We start from the raw sequence: 22,407 nt of genomic DNA, 5'->3' as shown, positions 1-22,407 counted from the left end.
CACCTAGCACCATGTCAGAAACTGGAAATAGAGCAGGGAAGGAATGCAGGCATAAAGCCTTAGTCCCCTAGAGTGAAGAGCAAGGGGTGACAGTAAGTTCACTAGGAACAAATGCAGTAGAAAAGGTAGGTTGCAGCCATGAATTATTCTTAAGAATTTTACTGGACCAGGCATGGTAGCTCATGGCTATAAGCCCTGCACTTAAGATATTGAGGCTTGCCGGGCGGTGGTGGCGCACGCCTTTAATCCCAGCACTCGGGAGGCAGAGGCAGGCGAATCTCTGTGAGTTCGAGGCCAGCCTGGTCTACAAAGCGAGTTCCAGGAAAGGCGCAAAGCTACACAGAGAAACCCTGTCTCGAAAAGCCAAAAAAAAAAAAAAAAAAAAGATATTGAGGCAGGTGGATCAATAGAAGTGTGTTCCTGAGCAAGTAGCCTTCCAAGATTGAAAAGTAGAGGGCACACGGAGATCACAGACAGTAAGAGGTAAGCTGAGGCAATGATCCACAGACTAGGCACCACCATCTAGACCTGGTTTGTGGCACTGGAGTAGGGTAGGAGAGGTTCTTTGGATTGGGGTCTCTTTGATGGCAGGGCCAGAGGGGGCTGTGGATGACAACATGATGTAGGATTGAGGAGTCAAGACAGTTTGTCTTGAGCCACAGGAAGAATGGTGCTGCCAGATCCTGTGATAAGGACAATTGGGAGTTGGCTTTGACCATGTCATCCGGGAAATGTCATCCAAGTGGAGATCTCTGGTTGACAAATGGACACAGGAGTTTGCAGTTCTAGAAAATCTGGCCTGGAGCTAAAACTTCTGAAGTTCTCACCACATACAGAAGAAGAGTCCTGAGTCTGGAAGGACTGGGAGGAGAGCATAAGTGGGTACAAAGGGAGACTCAGCAAAGTATACTATCCTGGGCCCTGGCTGGCCTTTAATGGTCAAAGATGGTGCTATAGTTCACTGTGTAGCAGAGATCATGGAGACCTAGACAAGAGTAGTCTTGGACCACATGCAAAAATCTCATTAAAAAAATTGGAATAAGCCGGGGCAGTGGTGGCACACACCTTTAATCCCAGCACTTGGGAGGCAGAGGCAGGTGGATCTCTGTGAGTTCGAGGCTAGCCTGGTCTACAGAGCGCGATCCAGGAAAGGCGCAAAGCTACACAGAGAAACCCTGTCTCAAAAAACCAAAAAAAAAAAAAAGAAAGAAAAATTGGAATAAAAAGTCAACTGGGCCAAGTAGTATACCTGTCAAACCAGCTACCTCAGGAGGCTGAAGCAGGAGGACCAAAAGTTCAAGGTTGCTTTTGCTGCACAGTGAGTTCAAGGCCAACTTAGTAGGTGATATGATCAATGACAGAGCACCTACCTAGCATATACAAGGGCCTGGGTTTAATTCCCAGGTTCCCAAAAGGGATGGGGTAGGGTAGGGTGGTGATGGAGTAAGCTGAGCTTGGCAATCCTAGCTATTTGGGGGACTAAGATAGGGGAATCATAAATTCAAAGTCTTCCTGGCCTACAGGGTAAGTTTAAAGTCATCCTGGGCAACCAATCAAGATTGTCTCAAAACATAAAGAGCAGGAGATACAGCTCAGAAGCACATCTGCGTAGCATGTGCAAGACCCTAGGCTCATTGCCCAATGGAGGGAGGCACCAAATGTACATGAATGAATTAAAGTATTGCTTGTCCACAGAATACAGTATTATTTAGCCTGAAAAAGGAAACAGATATATGCTGCATGGATGATCCTGAAGGACACGATCAGTGAAATGAGCCACTTCCAAAAGAACATTGTATGATTCTACTCACAGGAAATTCCTAGAGCAGTAAAATCCATAGAGATGGAGTAGAATGATGAGTACCAGAGGCTGGGATTATGGGAACATGGTTTAATGGGGACAGCTGCAATATGGGGAGATGAGCACTTCACTGTGCAGATGGGTGATGTCAAGTTTTACATGTGCAAGTGCTTAATGCCATCAAACTATGCACTTGAAAATGGTGAAGATGTTTTATGTGTTACAAGTATATAAATTTATGTTTTACTATAAAAAAGTGATAGAAGACAGGTCTTGGAAGGGTGGGACATAGTGCACACAGAGGTCAGCCTCTGATGAGTATGTGGCACCACTGGAGGGAGGGTAACCAGACAGGCCTAGTTCTGTTCTGTGCAAAGTGGTTCTGTTCCATGCAGAGCAGGAAGCAGTCATCACCTGGGGCAGGCTATAGCTTCCCTGCCCTCTTCTCAGTACTCTTCTTCAGTTTCTGTCTTTATTCCTTTATAGACCCCTTGCTCTTGCCCAGAGTGCTATTCCCAATCTCCTGCTTGCTCTCATCCCTAAGTCTCAGCCTGTTATCTTCAGCTGCAAAAGATCTTCCTAAAGTCCACTAGAATTCTCCCCAAGTCCTCATACCATTCTTTCTCTCAACTAACTCCACCCATGAGGAGCTCACAGCTTCAGGCTCTCTCCACCAGGTATCTATTCTGGATTAGAACTCTGGTCTACATTCAACTCCCCTTCATGCTAAAGGCGTTCTCAGCAAACTGTATTAACACCAGATACAGAAAATAGTGACATCACAGAAAGGCAACTTCACATTGTTCACTGTATGCTTCACTGGATGCTATAATAGATGGGGCCTATTTACTCAGGAAATCTGCTTCTATAAAGGGCTTACGAAACTGAGACCAAAAAGTCCAACTAGAGTGAGAAAATGGAGTGGTGAACCATCAGACAGGATGCCTCAGAAGCTGGGCCAGAGAAGGTAGTGGCCAGGGTCAGAGTGGAAAAGCAGGAGAGGTGATCTGGACTTTAGCCTTCCAAAGCACAGACAAGCAAGCTCAGGGAGGCCCAAAGTAGTCCAGAACACTTCCTGGAAAAGCAGACTAGTCCTATGCCTTGGCATAGCAATCAGAGGGTGTTACCTGAATGTCCCTGCCCTCATGGGCACCACCTCTAGACTTCTGGGAAAGGGGTGGGCTCCTCACAGGGCAGCCATGCTTTGAGGGTGGGGAAGAGTAACAGGATGCTTAAGAAGGCAGCTGCTTCACCTAATCCCAGACAGGTCAGACAGGAGTAGGAACATAGTTATCTATCAACCATCTAGCCAATATCAACATCCTCAGGACTAACTCCAATTCCAAGAGACAACTCCAACCTGCTCCCACAATCCTTCCACCCAGTCTTCACAGACATTAGGCATAGCACACACCCTAAACAGTAAGGCTGATGGAAAGGGGGAACGGGGTGTCAAGCACCTGATCAGGGACAGGCCCTTTCTTGCACCCTGCTGGATGGAAGCTTAGCTGCAGGCTGATATTGCACTAATCAAGTAGGCAGTAAGGGCATGGACCTCTCAGCAAAGCAAGTCAGTGCAGAGAGGCAGGATCCCACCCCATCAAGTCTTCACAGCTGGTGGACCCACAAGAGATCCAAGCACTGTGCAGTCCCTCCTTGGTTGCCTTGCAGCCCCTCTCCACTGCCTTGTTCTGCTCTAGCTAGCTCTAGGTCACTGCCAAGGACAGTCTCCTCTCCCAGTCAGCATTAGTCAGAGGTCATGCTGTAAACCATCAGGAGGGGGTTGGGCAGGGAGTGACTGGTGGCACTCTGCCACATTCTATCTGTCCTGAATGTGATGAATAGGAACCCAGAGAAGGCACCAGGAAGTCTTGTTGGTTTAGCGGGCTTCCCAGACATTTGCCAACTCCCAGGGAGACTGACAAGACAGACACTCCCCAAGAGCCATAAAGTAGAGTTGTCCTGGCTAAAGGGGAGAAAGAGGGGGAAGGGCAGGGGCAGAGAAAACAGGAGCTTTGAGGGCAAGTGTGAGCCTGCTCTTCAAGGGCTAAGAACAAGTTCAAGGAAAGGAAGAGTACCACACTGAGCCTCTGCAACCTTCCTGGACACTCTTCAGCTTTGAAAGGGGAGAAGTAGAACCATCCCCAAAGCCTCAGACACAAACACCTTGTAACATAACAACCTTTATTGCCCCCAGGATAATACAAGTGACTTGCTTCTCAGCCTCCTTTAGGACACACTGCAAAATAAATGGGGCTCAACTGCAGGCCAGGTCACAAGTGCCCTTCTACACTTCTAGGAGTGAAAAGTGCCCTAGCCAGGCAGGACCATGGCAAAATTACTCTAAATGAGCAACAATCAGGTCCCTTTTGGTATGATACAGTATGTGTAAAGGGGTCAAAATAATGATCTATAAGCTGTGGAAGAAAACTGGGGAAGTAGAAGGGAACAAACCCAAGTACCAGGGGGAAGGCTAAGCTCCCAGGAATCAGTGAGCATGGGTCAGGTGGAAGCCAGCTGCAGGCAGGGAAAGAAACAAGCCTTTACTCCTCCTTCTTGTCAGAGGGACCACGTACTGAGGCCTGGAAAAGGAAAGAAACCTCAAAGAATTAAGTTAGCAGGGCTCACCCCCACCCCTTGGGCCTTTAGTATTATGGCCCCAAGCACTTGGTTCCTCTCTCCTGTTAATAACAAGTACCCAGACAAGGAAGGTACCCTACCCTCAACAGTATCCAAAAGTTTGCCAGGGTGGGTATGTCAGCCTATCCATTCACTAGGGAAGACCCTGGACCTAATGCCAGGAGAGGACTGGCAGGACCTCAGTGAGCTGAGCCCCACTGGGGTTCAGTGGCAGCTGGAGGCGATAACTATAGTTCTCTTTTACTACAATGCAGTGAGAAGAGAACCAAGACCTCCTCTAGAGCACACAGCAGACCACCAGCCTTTAAGTCTCAATTTAGGGTCTTTCCACCATTGTGTACTTTCCATTGGTGTTCTTAAAACCCAAATCTTTAGGGGTCCAGAGATAATATCTGCCATAAAAGCATGAAGACCTGGGTTCAATCCCCAGAAGACATAAAAAGACAGGTATAGTAGAGCATACTTATTATTCCAGAGCTGGAGAGACAGATCAGGCAGATCTCTATAGCTAGTCAGCTTAGTCTACTTCATAAGTTCCAGGCCAGTAAGAGATCCTGTCCCATAAAAATAAGATGGATAGCTCTTGAAGAATGATATCAAGGTTATCCTCTGGTGTCCATACACATGTGTCGACATGGACATATGGACCCCAACCCCCAAGTCCTGTTCAGACAGCCTGGTACATTCATTCTGAGGGCCCAGGCAATCCCTGTGGGTCTGGGCCCTTCCTCTGACCCACTACCTGATGTAAACCAAACAAATCTAGGGATATTAAACTTGGCTCCTTCCACTCACCTTCCTGAGCTTCCAGCTATACCTAGAGTTGTGAGGCTAGCCTGAAAACTCAGATCAACAACTAGCACCTACCAGGTGATGTGGTGATATACTGTGTACCCTAATAAATTTGCCTGAGGATCAGAAGACAGAGCCAGCTACTAGATTAGACATAGAGGTCAGGCAGTGGTGGCACACACCTTTAATACCAGTGCTGGGAAGCACACACACCTTTAATCCCAGGAAGTGATGTCTAGGCAGAGAAAGGTATATAAGGTGTGAGGAAACAGGAACTCACTCTCTTTAGGCTGAGGATTTCACAGAGGTAAGAATTAGTTGTTGGCTGTTCTGCTTCTCTGATCTTTCAGCTTTCACCCTGATATCTGGCTCTGGGTTTTTTAATTAAAAGACCATCTAAGAGTTGAACAACAAGACTTTGCCAAACAATACCCTCCTCCCATCCCACAGGAAAAGTAGACAGAAGAAGATCCCTACTTATTGAGGGGTTTTGCTTTTTGAGGCAGGGTCTCAGTATATAGTCTAGGATGACCTGGAATTTTCTCAATTCTCCAGCCTCAGCTTCCTAAAATACTAGCATTTTGGGTGTGGCCACTACACCCAGCTTTCCCATGTATGTTAAGTACCCCCTCTTTAGGAGCTTGACAGTGGATTTAAGGTACTAAGGGCTCAAAGCAGAGAGAGCCAACCTATTGACATGGGCTGCCCTTAGCAGGTTTTAGCCCAGCATCTAGTACTACGCCATACCTCCTGCATGAAGGGTTCTAGCAGCTGAGTCTGCTCCAAGTCCACACTTAGCAATAAAGGAGGCAACAGGCTCGCCAGCACCCCTAGGAACTGTGCTGCAGGACCCCGACCACCCTAACTCTAACCTGCACCTATAGGTAGGGAAATACTGACCTGCAGCTTGGCATGCTCTTCCAGCAGGCGGTCATATTCCTTGGTAAGGCCCTCGGACTGCTTCTGCATGGCCAGAGCCTCATTTTCAGCTTTCTCTAGTTCTGGCAACAATACAAATGAAGAGAGGAAGAAATTAGAAGACTGGGATTATATAAGAAAAAAACCTACCTACTTAAAACATGGGAAACTGCTCTGAATCTGTCTCAAAAGAGGTTGTACAGACAGGTTCCAGTGTTTGACAATGTCTCTGCCACTAGTGTCTCTGCCACTAGAGAGGTGAAAGGAAGGGATGACCCAACATACAGATGGCACAAAAAGTCAGAGCACTGCCCCTATTAGTCCCTTCAATGGAGGGACATTAGTGGTCCTCAGAAGGGGTGAGCTTTTGAATGGCTGGCAATGAGAAGCAATGAGCAAAATCCCAGCATTAAGACTCCTAGTGACAGTGATACCTTACAGAGTATTAGTGACCAATACCTACAGTACTGATTGAATCTGGAGTTAATCTAGGAGATGGAAATGAGAAGGGAGAAAGGGAGAACAGATCACACAAATTCTTCCTGACATTTCTTTTGTTTTCAGCTCCCAAGCATCTTGAGGCTCCCCCGGCATGCCTGTCTTGACAAGAAAGTCCCAGTAGGCACTACTAAAGCATGCACAGCAACTGCTAGGGCTTCTCCAAAGCCTACTCCAACCAATGAAATGTTCTAGCAGTGAACCAACTCAGTCACATTTGGTATGAAGGTGCAGAACGCTATGTTTGTTTCCACCCAACTTTGAGTTTGCACACAAAGTGTGCTATTAATACTCGATACAAGGGGACAGCAGTACGCAGTAGAGCCTCTGGATATAAGAGGGGGGCAATCCTCACTTTTCTTGGTGTTGGCTAGCTCATCCTTTAGCTTCTTCAGGTCATTCTTCAGGCTCTTGTTCTCCTCTAACTTCACCTCAGCACTCCCAACATCCAACTTGCCTCCGTCCTCAGTAGCTCCCTAGGGAAAGTGAAGGTAAAGCATCATCTCTAGACCAGTGCACTCCATGGAACTGTGATTTCTCAAGCTACCTAAAGCAATTACTCGCCCTTTTGCAAATGTCAAGAGACAGAACTGGCCACTACAAGATCCCAGGCACAGACCAGGATATGGCTAGCTGCTGAGGAAAGGAGAATGGCCAGCAGGGGCATCTGCTACAAGCTCACAGGCCACACACTCTGCCCACCCTGGCCCCTAGACCTACCTTCCCACCAGTAAAGCTCAATGACTCTATGGAGTTTACTCATCTAACCAGAGACTCAACTTGCTGTCACCTGGAACTCTCTGCCCAGATAACCTAACCACTCCTATTCCTTCTCTTCCCTGGCTCTTGCAGTTCACTGCAGGCAATGACCCCAAAATTTGTTCCTATCCAGCTGCACCCCACCAAGCTCTCCTTCCTAGGAGACCATCACTCTCCTTCCTAGCTGGCTTACACTTCACCTCTTCTGACAAGCCAACAAACTGGTCTCTCCTTCTTTCCTAGTACCAAGGGGTCTATCAGCCCCATGTTCCTGAAGGGCTGCAGCTGACAGCTAACTTTTGAAGACTAAGAGGCTGAGAGTCCCAGCATAGGTCCCTGCTCCCAGATTTCTCATCAGAAAAGACTACAACTGGAACCAGCATATGGATACAATAATGGCAATACCCTCTTCCACTACTGTGTCCCTACGAGATAACAGAAGGCAAGAGACTTACCCCAGATCCTTCCAACAGGCACATCATCCCCACTAAAACCTTCCTTTGTCAGGCAACAGCACTCTCACACAGACCTAATAGTGACCACTGTGGACCCTCAGAAATGTGGCTCTAGCACTGTGGTTCTGGACATCCCACTGAGGTTATGAAGGCCGACTTAACTCACCTTCTTTAGCTGGTCATTCTCCTCCATGTATTTCTTGGCTGCCTCGCTGGCACTTTCTGCCTGCTTTTTAAAGGCTTCATTGGAGGCCAGCAGTGTGGCCTGCTGGGAGATGAGAGTTACCAGGCGTCTAAGCAGGCTGCAATTGTTTACAAAAAGAAGGGAGAAGTGAGAAGCACAACAGCAAAGGGCCTGGCAGGAACTCTTCCTGGCTGCTACCTGCCCAGCCTGCCTCCAGCCCAGACCTGGCAACACAAAGTGGGGCCCAGGAACCGTCCTCTGCCACCTCCCCCAAACAGCTACACTGGGCTCTGGGAAGTATCTCAGGGAGGGATTGGAAACAGAAGCACACCCAGGCATGGCCTAGCTATATAACAAAAGGTCTTGAAACACCAATATTTTCCAAGTAAGAGCCTAGATGTGCTAGACAAGCCTCAGCAAAAACTGTTTTCCTCCCTGCAAGGCCAGGCTTGCCTCCCTAAGAGAACAATGTCAGAAAAACAAATCTGGGTGCTTTCAACTTGCCAAGTAAATTCCTCATAGCTACTTTACGAGGTAGTTAGTACTGCTACCCTCATTTGACAGAAAACCGAGGTTCAGCAGGATGAAGCAATGTGTCTAAGATAAAGAGCCAGAAATTCACAACTCCTATCTACTTGACTCCAAAACCTGCATTGAGAAACATATTCTTTCAGCTTCTAGGCCCCAACATGAGTAGAAAAAACTTCTCCTCCAATCCCCTTCCCAAACACATCTTACAACCAGCTGACAAAATGTATGTTATATGATAGCATTCAAACCGAGGTTGTCTTTCACTACTTGGGACAGAGAAAGAAGAATCAGGACACAGGTGTCTGTTGCCTGTCTCAAGCAACTGGAAAAGTAAACAGGTAGCAGGTGGGGATAAGCACTGGTCCCTGAACAGTAAGACTAGACAGAAAATAGACGGAATTGCTACAGCCTTGAGAAAAGCACTGCTCAGGCAGCCAAGAAAGGGGAATACTTGCACACATGTCTCAGAAAATCTAACCACAGCACTTGTAGTCAGGCAAAGTGCATGCAGAGGCCTGGGGAAAAAGGATGAGGAAGAAGGAAGAAAATATGCCTGATGCCTGTTCCAGGGCACTTCAACAAAAGTGCTTGCTCAGAAGAGTAGCAGCAGACTTAGTGGCCTGCTCCAGGGCTGACCTCCCTGGTCCATAATGCACTGGCACTCTGTCATACCTACCTACAGCCTAGGCAGGCAACAGAACCAGAAGCACAGAGCAGGTAAACTCTGTTCTCAGCTTCAGCCTAGGCTCTGCAGTGTTCTAACAGAACCCTTTTTGGGAATGCACATGTGGAATAGAGGGGCTCCGTAGGTCTTGCTTTAGGGAGAAGCTCCCAGGGGTCTCTGGTGGCATAGCGAAAACCAGGCTGTTGATTCCTGGCAGGAGAGGAGAGTTTCCAGTGACATGTGCTCTCTAAAATTAGCGGCCCAAACCTCGTGGCCTAGAGCTCAGGTTTCCTGCCTCAGCCCCAAGCTGCCCACCAGCCTGCCCCCCACTGGGCTGAAGCCCTGAAAGTAGAAGCTACCAAGCACCCCAGCAGCCAGCAAAAAGTCATGGGCCTGACTCACAGTGGTTAAAAGTCACAGAGAAGCCAGAAAGAAAGGCAAGTGTGACTAGTCCCAACTCCTAGCACAGAAGCTTCCTGGTTCCCAAACAGGTCCCTTTAAAGTTTAAGAGGGCCCTCCCCATAGCTAGAAATGGGGGCGAGGGGGCAATATGTGTCACTTGGTGGTAGAGATGGAGCCCATGGACACTGCTGGGTCCTATCAAAAATCAGTGAGTAACCAAGGGTTGCTAACTCCCACCTGGCCAGGCAAATGGCTACTAGGGAGTGTACATAGCTGTCACCCCAGTGGTAGATGACTGCCACAACCAGAAAGGTGGTGCTGTCAAGAACAGCGGTCACAGTGCAACAGCTATCTCAGTGCTGTTCTAGGCCTTCCTCAGATATTGCGAACCACAGAATCCAGCTTCCACAAAACCCAAGCCTAAGACCTTAGACAGTGTCTGCTCATAATTCTGCCTTTGGTTTTCAGCCATTAAGAGAACCAAACTGTCAGCCTAGTCCTGATTTTCCTTCCTCTGGCCAACTGTCATGGACATTTCCCACCTCCCTTCCAGGGCACTCTAGTTGGCCTCCAAGGGCAAACAATTTAATTGCACCAACACACACCGACAGTTCTTACACACCACCTGTGTTGGAACTATGCCTCTAATCCTTCCAAGGCTGACTGTGGGTCATTTTCCCTGGTATATTGCATCTCATGCCCTTGCCTACAACTCCTCGTCAACTTTCTTGCCATTTCCACTTAAGCCCTGGCCTTGCCCCCCACCTGCCTCATCCTTCACTCTTGAGTTTTCAGAGGATATGCACTCTGTAACATATGCTGCTACTAACAGATCACTTTTAAGATGTCTGCCACCTAGTACTCTCTTCCTCAGGTGTCTACTCTGTACTCTAGATTTTCTTCCAGCTAACTTTATCACCTAAAGGGTTTATCTGCTACCAGACTCATAATTCAACTACCTACTAAACATCAGCTTCTGATTTTATCACAAACACTCTCAACACAGTCTGCCAAGATAGGTCTTCCCTTACTCCATCAGATGGAGCTACCAAGTGTGTCCCTGATGTAGTGCCAAGCATGTAAGCAGTCTTGGACTCTGTCCTCTTTGCTCTTCACCCCAAGTCACTATCCAGTGCTTTCCATTTCAACTCTGGAGAGGATACCCTTTAGTCACCTCACTGCTAGTGTCTGGTGCTTCCTCCTACTGGCATCTGTACAGAGTTCCCATCCACCTCAGAGCTGACAAATTTGACTGGTTTCTCCTCTAGTTGAGCCACTATGTGAGAGTAATGCCAAGGCATCACCATCCCTGAAACATGCCTAGTTTTGCACATCAGTCATCATATTCTTTCCTAGACAGTTCAACCATCACCTCCCTTGGGAAAGACTTTCTTGTTGGGGAGGCACCCTCTGATGCTCCCAAAGCAGCTCCCACTTGTATCCACTTTCTCGGGATATTCAGTTATCTGGTTGCCCTATCAGGCTACAAACACCTCTAGGCTGGCCCTATACATGCCATCTCTACTCTCCCAGACCAGGTACAATGAAAAGAAGCTTTCCAGGTGACCTAATTTCACTACTGGGACAGGGGAAGGAGCGTGTTTGAGGCTGATACTCAGGTCTAAGCCTGCCCGTTTTTTTCTTGCTAAACCTATGTCTACCTGGCAGCCTGGCACTGAGGGAGGAGGGAGACAAGCCAATATAGCACTCACCGCCCTATCTAACAACAGAGAACATAAAAGCAGCAGGGAAGGTGCTGGCTCAGACTCTGTGTCAGTGAGCAAGCTAGGCTTATAGCCGAAGTGGCAGCTGAGAAGCCACATGGGAACCTCAATTCACAACCTCAAGCTAGGGACAGACCCAAGTTCTGGCCTCCACCCCAAACCTTAGGGCCCTAGTAAGACAGATTAGGCCCTTTCCAGCACTTGCCAACCTAGGAGCCAGCCTTCTGGAACATTTTACTGCTCTTTCTCACACTGAGCTACACATCCGGATCCCACTTACTAGTCACCTCTCAGACACTGTCTACATTGTTCTGTATGGCATTTTCCAGGCCCCTAGAACTAAGTGTGGCAGATGGTGAAGAGGGACAAGCTTCAGAATTGCCGCACTCTGATCCCAAAACACATCAGCCTACAGAAATCAGAAATGACTACTTCATGCTTCATGGCCTCTACTCCTGTTGTATTATCTATCGTGCTCTGTTTTATCTTCTAAAGGCTTACTCAGATTAACTGTTCATACCTATTCACTTTAGAAAGCATAGGTGAATACCAAAGAACCAAAGTAAGTTCCTAAAGGTATAGAGTAGTCATTGATAACAGTTCAGATTAACTGAATCCAAGCACAGACATGAAGCCCAAAGAACAAAACTTAACAAAATACAGATGTGTCCTCAGCAGACAAATTCCTGAACTCAACTTGGTGCTCCTGGTAAAATATTCTTGGAGGCTAAGCAGGGCTATCATGCTTTTATAAAAGGCTGAGTAAATAAGAGAAAGCAGAAGAAACTGAATCTCTCTCTGACCTCTAGAGAAACAGGCCAAATACATTAAGTAGAGAGACATGGCTTACAGGCACTTTTCACCTATCTATCCCAGTGAGCAGACAAAAGGAGCAAAACATGAACAGGAAGTAGGAGAAGGAGCAAGTCCCAATTGAAAGGTCCCATAATGTGGCCCAGAACAGTCTCAGCTGAGAAGCCACCCCTGCAGACATAAGTTGTATACACAAGTTCTTCTACACTTCTGCCACATACCAAGTAGGGCCTTGGTGTCACAGTGCCACCTGCTGACTTCATTGTGCAAAGTCCTCCAGTGTGGCATGGCCCTGGGACACTCTGTGAATACGCCTCAACTATTAGAAGAAAGGACGAGGTGGCTACCCCGAGAAGGAACCACAATCAAGAGATTCCCAGGCAAGACTCCAGGTGAAGCAAGGTAGAGCTCCCACTACCCCAGGCCTCTCAACCTCAGGTACCAGCAGTCATGAAAATAAGGAAGAGATAGAGGGTCAAGCCAGCCATGCTCAAAAAAAGGGGCCATAACACTCAAGGCTCTCCAAGGAGATCCACATGGCTGAGTTATGACAGAGGCTAAGGCAGAAACTCCTAGGATCACAGCAGCAAGGATCTATGTCAAGTTTCTATGCCCAATATCCCTTGACCAGGGCACAGTAGACAAACTAGATTGAGCAAGACTAGCAGTAGAGCACTTTGTAGGAAAGGCTCCTGCCAGTGGATATAAAGGATAATGGTGTCTCTGCTGTGGTAGTGGTCCTAAGGGTAGAGGAAGAGAGGCTTAGAGAAGGGACCCATGGGTTGGGGATTTAGCTCAGTGGTAGAGTGCTTGTCTAACAAGCGCCAAGGCCCTGGGTTCAGTCCTCAGCTCTGGGAAAAAGAAAAAAAAAAAAAAGAAGGGACCCACAGGCTGTGTCATGTGTAGTTTCAGAGTTGAAGAGAAGAGTTCTAGAGGCTACTACAGAAGAATATGAAAGTTTGTTAACAATACTGAGTGCTTTTATACTTAAGATGGTGACTGGTAAGTATGTGATTATGTGTGTTTTTCATTAAAATTGCACAAGACACATGGGGTGAGACAGGACAGCATACCCTCAGTTCCTGGGTTCAGAGACAGGGTTAAAGTAGTGCTTTTCAGGCATAGCACATATTACAGGAAAAGAAACCCAAGAAGTAGGAAAGTGGCTCAAGTATTATGTAAATAGGTGGCAGAAGCAAGCTAACCCCCATGTGTTCTGACTTTGGCCTAGCAGAAACCATGCCATCCTCTGTGGGTGGGTGTACCTGGCTCTCTCTCACCACTGGCACTCCATCTTCCTAGCTTCCCTCTCCTTTGCAGCTCCCAAGCCTCTTCATCTTTCTGGAAAACACTCAGTTCTGACTGTGCTCAGTCCAGCTTGCTTGCCTTGTCCTCCCAGGCATGCCCTCAGTGTGCTCTGCTGCCCCAATCCATGAGCGGCTCCCTCAGAAGCGTCCTAATGAAGCAGTTCACAGAGTTCCATTTCTTTCTTTTTTGGGAGGCGGGGGGAATGTTGTGGTTTTTGAGACAGGGTTTCTCTGTGGAGCTCTAGCTGTCCTAGAACTCACTCTGTAGATCAGGCTGGCCTCGAACTCACAGAGATCCGTCTGCCTCTGCCTCCTGCCTCCCGAGTGCTGGGATTAAAAGCATGCGGTGTACCACCACACCCACTCAGAGCTCCCTTTCTAGTCAGCATCTAGGTTCTCACGTTCAATACGCTCAGAGTAGAAGATCCCAGCTGCCAGTGCCTCTCACACCATCCCTCCTGCTATTACTGCCTTGGTTCAGACACCAGCATTTCTCATGATGACTTTTCATGTCTAGATTCTCCTCCATCTCATATATTCTTACAAAAAAAAAATCCTAATCCATGATGCTGATATAGTACTACTTAAATAACTTAACTGTCCACCACTGAAAGACCTTGCCCTTTGTCTATCCTGACCCCTCTACCCTACTCTATCAGCTAGGACCTGTTCAGCTCCTCCCAGTGAAACAAGAACACAGAAGGCAAAAAGAGACAGCAAGGGCAACACAGAGATCCCAAAAAGGGCCAGGAGACTCACACAAGGTCAGATTAGCTAAGGCATAGGAAAAATGACAACTGAAAGACATTTTCCACTGATTTTGGTTTTTCGAGACAGGGTTTCTCTATGTAGTTTTGGTGCCTGTCCTGGATCTCGCTCTGTACACCTGACCTCAAACTCACAGAGATCCTCCTGCCTCTGCCTCCTGAGTGCGGGGATTAAAGGCGTGTGCCACCACCGCCCAGCCACTGAATGTCTTTTTTTAAAAAAATAAGGCCAAAGGCTTTGTGTCCACCAAATGGAAATTAGTAGATAACACAATGCTGGAGAAAGATAGATGGAAAAGCCTTCACAATAAACTAGTTTAAAAATTCAAGTTAGCAACTGGGAGGTGGTAGTGTACACCTTTAATCCCAGCACTTGGGAGGCAAAGGCAGAGATCTCTGTGAGTTCAAAGCGAGCCTGGTGTACAGAGTGAGTTTCAACACAGCTAGAGCTAGAGAGAGAAACCCTGTCTTGAAAAAAAAAATTAAAAACTTTTTTTTGTGGTTTTGCTTATGAAACCTGGAATATTTGTGCAGAACAGGTAATCCCTCTACCACTAAGCCATGCCCTGTGCCCCTGAGAAATAACTATTAATGTGAAAGTAAAATGTTGTAGAAGTATACATCTTCCTGAAATGTAGAGGTAGAAATGTACACTGCATTATAGGGGGCAACTTCTAACTCTACAGTCTTGGCTGACATTGAACATGCTATGATCTTCCTGCCTTTGCCACCCTTCTGTTGGGATTATAGGAATAAGCAGGCAAAACTTGACCCTGTTTTTTAAAATGAGGTGGATTCTCCAGAAGAAAAAAATTCCATGTTCGTGGTCAAAGCATTCAAAATTTGAAACTTCAGCACAGCCAGTGATAAGCTCTGAGAGTCAGAGAGGCTTCTGAACTACTCTGAATGTCAATTTCTTCCTTGCAAAAGTGCAAAACTGTATTATGTGCCTTGTCTTAAAATGCTTAATGAGTAATAAGATTGATATTATTTATAGAAGTATCTGGAAAGTTATATGTCAAGACTAGCTATTGCTAGACATGATGGTGCATGCTTTTAATTCCAGCACTTGAGAGGCAGGGGTAAGTGAATCTTGTGAGTTTGAGGCCAGTCTGGGCTTTATAGTTAGACCATCTCAAAGGAAAAAAAGAAGTGCAGCTATAAACAGGGTTAGAGTTGGTAGCTCAGTGGGCAAGAGTGCTTGTTGTCTAAGCATGAGGACTTGAATTCAGACACTAGCCCCCATATAAAAAGCAGGCCATGGCTACACGTACCTACAATCCTAGTACTATAGGGAACAGAGACAGGAGGATTTCAGGGGCTTGCTTGCCACTAACACTGAATGCCAGTCTCGTTTCAGGCTTAGTGAGAGACCTATCTCTGTGGTGATATATTGTATACACTAATAAACTTATCTGTGGTCAGAGGACAGAGCCAGCCACTAGATTAGACATAGAGGCCAGATAGTGGTGGCGCATGCCTTTAATCCTATCACTGGGGAGGCAGAGATCCGTCTGGATCTCTGTGAGTTCAAGGCCACACTGGAAACAGAGTGAGGCAGTGGTGGCACACACGTTTAATCCCAGTACTGGGAAAGCACACACACACCTTTAATCCCAGGAAGTGCCAACAGGGCGGAAATATATGGGGTGGGGAAACAGGAACTAAAACAGTTTAATTGAGACCCTCGGGGGTGAGGACTCAGGCTTTCAGTCTGAGGATTTGTGGAAATAGGATCGGCTGGAATTGGTGAGGTGAGGTTGGCTGTGGCTTGCTCTGCTTTTCTGACCTTTCAGCTTTCACCCTGATATCTGGCTTTGGGTTTTTTATTAAAAGACCATCTAAGATTCAAACAACATATCTCAAAGGAAAATACTGTGGAAAGTGACAGAGCCAGACACCTGATGTCCTCCTCTGACCTCCACATCCCCACAAATACATGCACATACACCAAATGGCCATACAATATTTTAGAGAGCTAATTTTCCTATTTTTGCTCATTTAAAGTCTCATTTGGGTGAGACGAAGGTTAAAGGCAGTTGAGAAGAACTTACTTAATATGCAAAAGTATATGGGTTCAATTTCTAGCACTACAAAAAAAAGCCTTATATTCCTCTAATAAATACGTACTGCCATTTTATTTATTGATCTTCAGATATATGAAAGGTAATAAGAAATTACAGCTACTAACCTCTTACAACAAGACTAACACAAACAGGGAAGTGGAGTTTAGCTCACAAACTGTGCCAAACCTGCCTAGCAAAAGCCAGGAAAAAGAGCTTTCTACTATGTGATCTGCAGCTGGATATGACATAAACTCACTCATCCAGTACTAACAAGTTTTATCACTGCAAGGATTGCGTTATCTGGACCAGGTCTAGAATCAGGCATGGACTCTGGGTATGGCAGCCTCTCCTGAGTGTCCTCTATTTTTACAAAGGCCCATCTAATGTAAAGCATTGTTACAGTCTCTCCTGGTTTCTGCCAGAACCTGAACAAAATACACTAGATTCAGACACATACCCCCCCAAAACCCCACATGGGACATCTTTCAGTTGGCCAGTGTCCTAGATATGCCTTATTTGACCAATTGAAGACTAGGGGTAAGAGAGGAAGGCTACTTATTTAAAGCTACAGAGCTGCTGGAAAAGCATGGGTATGGGAACATAAGCCCACTGATCTCTAATATCATTCTACTGCCCACACAAGCACAGATGACCCAACAATGTAAAGGTGTCTGCTTTCCACCTATGCTCCCACATAACATGGGCATTCCTCTGTGTAGACGAATTTCTAAATTAAATGTCTTATTAAATGAGGAACACTGAGCCAAATATAGGGGTGAAAGCCGTAGAGATCAGGGAAATAGTGAGAGCCACCAACTAACCTTAGCTCACCGGGCCGCCGTAGCTTCCCGAGAGAGATACTTCCTGTCTACCCAGGCTTTTATTGCCTTGCTGTTCTGCCCTCTCATTGGCTCTTAGCCCAGCTATCTCACTTCCTTGTCACTGTCTGTCTGTACAGGCCTCCAGGTCTCTATGGTTGGTACTGGGATTAAAGGCGTGTGTCACCACACTTGGTTGTTCTCTAGTGAGTCCTTGAACACACAAAGACTCTGCTTGCCATGTGATTGGATTAAGGGCGTGTGCTACCACTGCCTGCCTGAATGCTGGGATTATGGGCATGTGCCGCCCCCACCACCTGGCAAGAACATACTTCTAAAAGAAAGTAGTAAGACTATTGGAAGTCTGAAGCTAGCCTGTGTGATACAGCAAGACCCTAGCTCAAAAAAAATAAACAAACAATTCAAAGTTTAGAAACATTCCTAGTATTACCTGTAGCTATGTCTGGAGATAAGATCACAAGGGAGTTTGACATTTCTCTAATTATGTGTACTTTTAAAAAAATGGTGTTGCCAGGTTGTGGTGGTGGTGGTGGTGGTGGTGTCACATGCCTTAATCCCAGCACTCAGTAGAGGCAGGTGGGTCTCTGAGTTTGAAGCCAACCTAGTCTACAAAGTGAGTTCAAGACAGCCAGGGCTACACAGAGAAACCCTGTTTTGAAAAACACAACAAAACAGTGTCAAGGGTCTTGCATAAAACATATCACCAGCCTGAAATTTCTGGGTTTGTTTTTTTCACCTCAATATTCATATTCACATTCTCTCTCACCTGTGTGTGTGTGTGTGTGTGTGTGTGTCTGTCTGTCTGTCTGTCTGTCTGTCTATGTAACTGTGCACGCCAGTAAAGGCCAAGGGAGGACATCTAATGTCCGGCTCTACCACTCTATCATGTCTCCCCTTGAGACAGTGTCTCTCTCTCACTGAACCTGGAGCTAGGCTGGCAGCCAGCAAGCCCCAAAGATCCTCCTGTCTATGCTTAACCACAGCACTGGAGTTACAAGATTTTTACATAACTGCTGATGATTTGAACTCAGGGTCCTCATGGTTAAGAAAGGATTTTTATCCACTGAACTATCTTCCCAGCCTCAGTTTGACATTTCTTCTACAGTTTGAATGTCTTAAGACTCTTGTTTATATCTGTTTGTAACCAAGTATAGTAATTCTGTAACTAGAAAATAAAAAAGATGGTTATTTTTAAGTGTTTCTGAGCAACACATGAGTTTTATAGATATAAGGTATAAACAGGAATATTTCTGTGGCTAAGATCACACAAAAACAGAAATTCTAGCTATATTAGGGCAGGCTGACATGAGAGGACTACAGTAAATTCAAGGGCACTCTAAAATACAGTGAGATCCTATCTTTCCCATGCCCCCCCTCCCCCCGACACACACATACAAAAGAAATTTCTTCCAGCTGAGTGGAATTGGAATGGCATACACTTACCACCCCAGCTACTCAGAAGGCTAAGACAAGAAGGAAGATTATTTGAGTCCAAGCAGTTGAGGTCAGTTTGGGCAACAAAGTTCTTTAAGGGTTATAGCCACTATCATAGATTCTGATCCTTAGACCATGGAGGAGTATGTATTTCTAGCAAAATCCTAGAAACAACTAAATAGATTGTGAGCAACCGGTAAATCCACACTGATCCTTGGGATTGTTGCATTTTTTTCCAAGATGTGGCACAGGTCCCTACTTGTGACTAGATGAGGCCACAGGAGGGCGCTATAGGCACAGCTAGGCAGCTAGCACACGACTCATGGAGCAGACACGTGTGGCTGCTTGAGCAATCTGAGGAAGAAGTTAAATCAGCCATTTGTCTTGCCTTATAAGCTTGTCAAAGAGAGAAGGGTAAAGAGCAATTGTCAATTTAACAGATAGAGGATTAGGACTACATGGGCAAACTCGGTGGTGCACCCAAACTGAAGTTTTCCATCCCAAGTATCACTATGAGATTATATATGAGACCTACTTTTTATCAGAAGCTACCCATTTAGATTAGAAAGAAATTGCAAAAACACTTTTGTATACTTATTATGGTATTGCCTGATGGTCTGCATTTCCCTGTGTTAGATCACTTATGTAGAATGCATAAATCCGTGAGTTTCATCCTCAGCACAAGGAAAAACAGAATCATGTGCCCAAAAGTGAGAATCTTACTATACATTCATGCGCTAACAGTTTGTTCAACAATGCACCACACATGACAGGGCATGATTATAACATAGCTTTTGCCTATAGGAAATACACAGTTGAAACAGAAAAGGAAACTACATTCGAACTGCAAAATTCACAGTGAAGGGTTTAGCAGAAGTTTTTTTTTTTTTTTGGTTTTTTCGAGACAGGGTTTCTCTGTGTAGCTTTGCGCCTTTCCTGGAGCTCACTTGGTAGCCCAGGCTGGCCTCGAACTCACAAAGATCCGCCTGCCTCAGCCTCCCAAGTGCTGGGATTAAAGGCGTGCGCCACCACGCTCGGCTCTAGCAGAAGTTCTTTATAGATCTCAATAATCTACTTAAAAAAACATAGGGCTGTAAGCCGGGCGGTGGTGGCGCACGCCTTTAATCCCAGCACTCGGGAGGCAGAGGCAGGTGGATCTCTGTGAGTTCGAGGCCAGCCTGGACTACCAAGTGAGTCCCAGGAAAGGCGCAAAGCTACACAGAGAAACCCTGTCTCAAAAAAAAAAAAAAAAAAAAAAAAAAAAAAACATAGGGCTGAAGGTTATAGATCAGACGCAGACTATGTATGTATCCAGTGTGCAAGAGGCTCTGGGTTCAATCTCCAACATTGGAAAAAAGTTTGAAACACTGACCACAACCCACAAAAGCTTTCTACTAAGAGGGAGGAATATTCAGTGTATATAATTTGCTTTATAAGCAAATATATGATGAAACACACAAACGAAGTCACAATGGACATATTCCTCAACAAAGTAACACTTTCTCAAGAAGAGGCTTAAGTGGTGTCACACGCTTTAGTCTCAGCACTTGGGAGGCAGAGACAGGCAGATCTCTGTGAGTTTGAGGCCAGCCTGGTCTACAGAGTGAGTTCCAGGACAGGCTCAAAAACTACAGAGAAACCCTGTCTCAAAAAAAAAAAAAAAAAGAGAGAGAGACTTAAGTAGATCCTTGAGAATATACTGTCCTCACAGGAAGAGGACAGCTCCACATGTGTTACTGCCCCTGGAGACCTTGTAGTGGGACAAGATACAGAGGTGGAAAGTGGCAATTCTGATGATTCTGACCTTACATAGCCCTGGGCTGATTTTGTTTGTGTCTTGGTTTTAACAAAAAGTTCAAAATGTAAACAAAAAAAAAACCTTATTGAATAATTACAATGTTGTTGTGCAACCATCCAATGAGTCTATGCTTATACTGTGTTATTAAAAAAAATCAAAAGTTAGCTGGGAGGTGGTGGTGTACTCCTTTAATCCCAGCACTCAAGAGGCAAAGGCAGGCAGCTCTCTATGAGTTCAAGGCCAGCTTGGTCTATAGAGTGAGTTCAAGGACAGCCAGAACTGTTACACAGAACCTGTAAGGCAAATCTTAAAAGGTCTTATTAATAAAAAACCTGGAGCCAGACAGATATTCGGGTGAAAACTGAGAGATCAGAGGAATAGAACAAACCAAGCCACAAGTTCTTACCACTAGGAAATTCTCAGCCAAAGCGGGAACTAGTTCCTGTAAACTCACTCTTATGTACCTTTCTGTGCCCTGCCATCTTACTTCCTCTCTCCACCCAGCTACATCACTTCCTCTTTCCACCCAGCTCTACCACTTCCGGTCTGTCTGTACTGACCTCCAGACCTCTATGGTTAACTAGTGATGGGATTAAAGGTGTGTGCCACCATGCCTGGCTCTATTCCCAGTGTAGGCTTGAACTAAGAGATCCAGACAGATTTCTGCCTCCTGAGTGATAGGATTAAAGGTGTGTGCCACCACATCTGACTTATATATCTAATTTGGTGACTGGCTCTGGTCTCTGATCCCCAGATAAATTTTACTGGAGTGTACAAATATCACCACATTTCCTTTTTTTTTGTCTAAAATAAAGTTTATAGCTAATATGGTATGTACTCACTCATTGGTGGATTCTAGATATAAAATGAACAATCAGACCACAACCCATAGAACCATAGAGGCTATATATATAGCATGGAGGTCCCTAGGACGACTGTGGCATATAATAAATTTCAGTTTTACTCAATTATTGAAAAAAAAATAGCCAAATGAATGGAAACACATGAACTATGAACCAAAGGCTGAGGGGCTCCCAGCTGGATCAGGCCCTCTGAATAGGTGAGACAGTTGATTGGCTTGATCAGTTTGGGAGGCATCTAGGCAGTGGGACCAAGTCCTGTGCTCATTCCATGAGTTGGCTGTTTAAAACCAGGAACTTATGCAGGGACACTTGGCTTAGTCTGGGAGGAAGGGACTGGACCTCCCTGGACTGAGTCTACCAAGTTGATCACAGTCCTCGGGGGAGGACTTGTCCTGGAGGAGGTGGGAATGGAGGGTGGGCTAGGGGTAAGGGGAGGGCGAGGGAGGGGGGAGAATAGGGGAACCCATGGCTGATATGTAGAACTGAATGGTATTGTAAAATAAAAAATATATATCACAAAAAAAAAACAAATAAACCAAAGTCTGAATTGGACAAAAAAAAAAAAAGAAATACTATATATACAATAAGTACAATAACTATATACAATATATATAGTCAAGAATTACATTAACAATGTCCAGTCCATTAACATTTGACAGATTCATACAAAAAAACTCTATTATTCATCCTATTTTGCTGAGTCCAAAATGTACCTAATTCACATTCTACCCTAGCTTGTATTACCAACTGAAAAATATCTTCTGATGTCTTTCAAACTTACACATTTTACACCTCTGTATTGAGTTTCTTTTCTGAATTTGTTAACAGGGAAAACTATAACTATCTAGTCTTCAACTCCCTCAGAGACCCAAGAAGGAAATAATATTACCTAGTAAAACAGGAAGTACAAACAAGCAACTTCCAAGAAATGTGAGGAATGACAGAAACAGCTGGCTGCCTGGACAGTCACCTGAGGTTTCTCTGCAACGTTGGTGCATTAATTTTCCACCTACAGGCCTGGCATATCTGACAGACTCAACTGTGAAGCAGGATTTTCTAAAGAGCCTTCCTACCTTGTCTTGGCAAGGATCGGCAGTCCTTTGTTTTGTGTCCTGCTTGTCCAGTATACTGTCAGCAGTTGATGCCAGGGCA

At 45.7% G+C, this 22,407-nt stretch overlaps 1 protein-coding gene across 3 annotated transcripts in view; it reads right to left on the bottom strand.

Moving 5' to 3' along the window:
- Positions 1 to 3,968: 3,968 nt before the first annotated feature.
- The window catches only part of Bcap31 (B cell receptor associated protein 31), a 34,844-nt gene continuing 16,405 nt past the window's right edge, over positions 3,969 to 22,407 (bottom strand). For all 3 annotated transcript variants that reach the window (XM_015986101.3, XM_006992475.4, XM_015986102.3), the window contains 4 exons: positions 8,030 to 8,165; positions 7,005 to 7,125; positions 6,134 to 6,234; positions 3,969 to 4,383 (listed from right to left, as the gene is read on the bottom strand). In XM_015986101.3, coding sequence (XP_015841587.1) covers positions 4,345 to 4,383; positions 6,134 to 6,234; positions 7,005 to 7,125; positions 8,030 to 8,165 — 397 coding nt within the window. In that variant the 3' untranslated portion in view covers positions 3,969 to 4,344. The remainder of the gene's footprint in view (positions 4,384 to 6,133; positions 6,235 to 7,004; positions 7,126 to 8,029; positions 8,166 to 22,407) is intronic.

This window comes from Peromyscus maniculatus, chromosome X, assembly GCF_049852395.1.
Source record: "Peromyscus maniculatus bairdii isolate BWxNUB_F1_BW_parent chromosome X, HU_Pman_BW_mat_3.1, whole genome shotgun sequence".
NCBI classification, from domain to species: domain Eukaryota; kingdom Metazoa; phylum Chordata; class Mammalia; order Rodentia; family Cricetidae; genus Peromyscus; species Peromyscus maniculatus.
The sequence above is the reverse complement of the archived record's forward strand: the minus strand, read 5'-3'. Positions and strand labels throughout refer to the sequence as shown.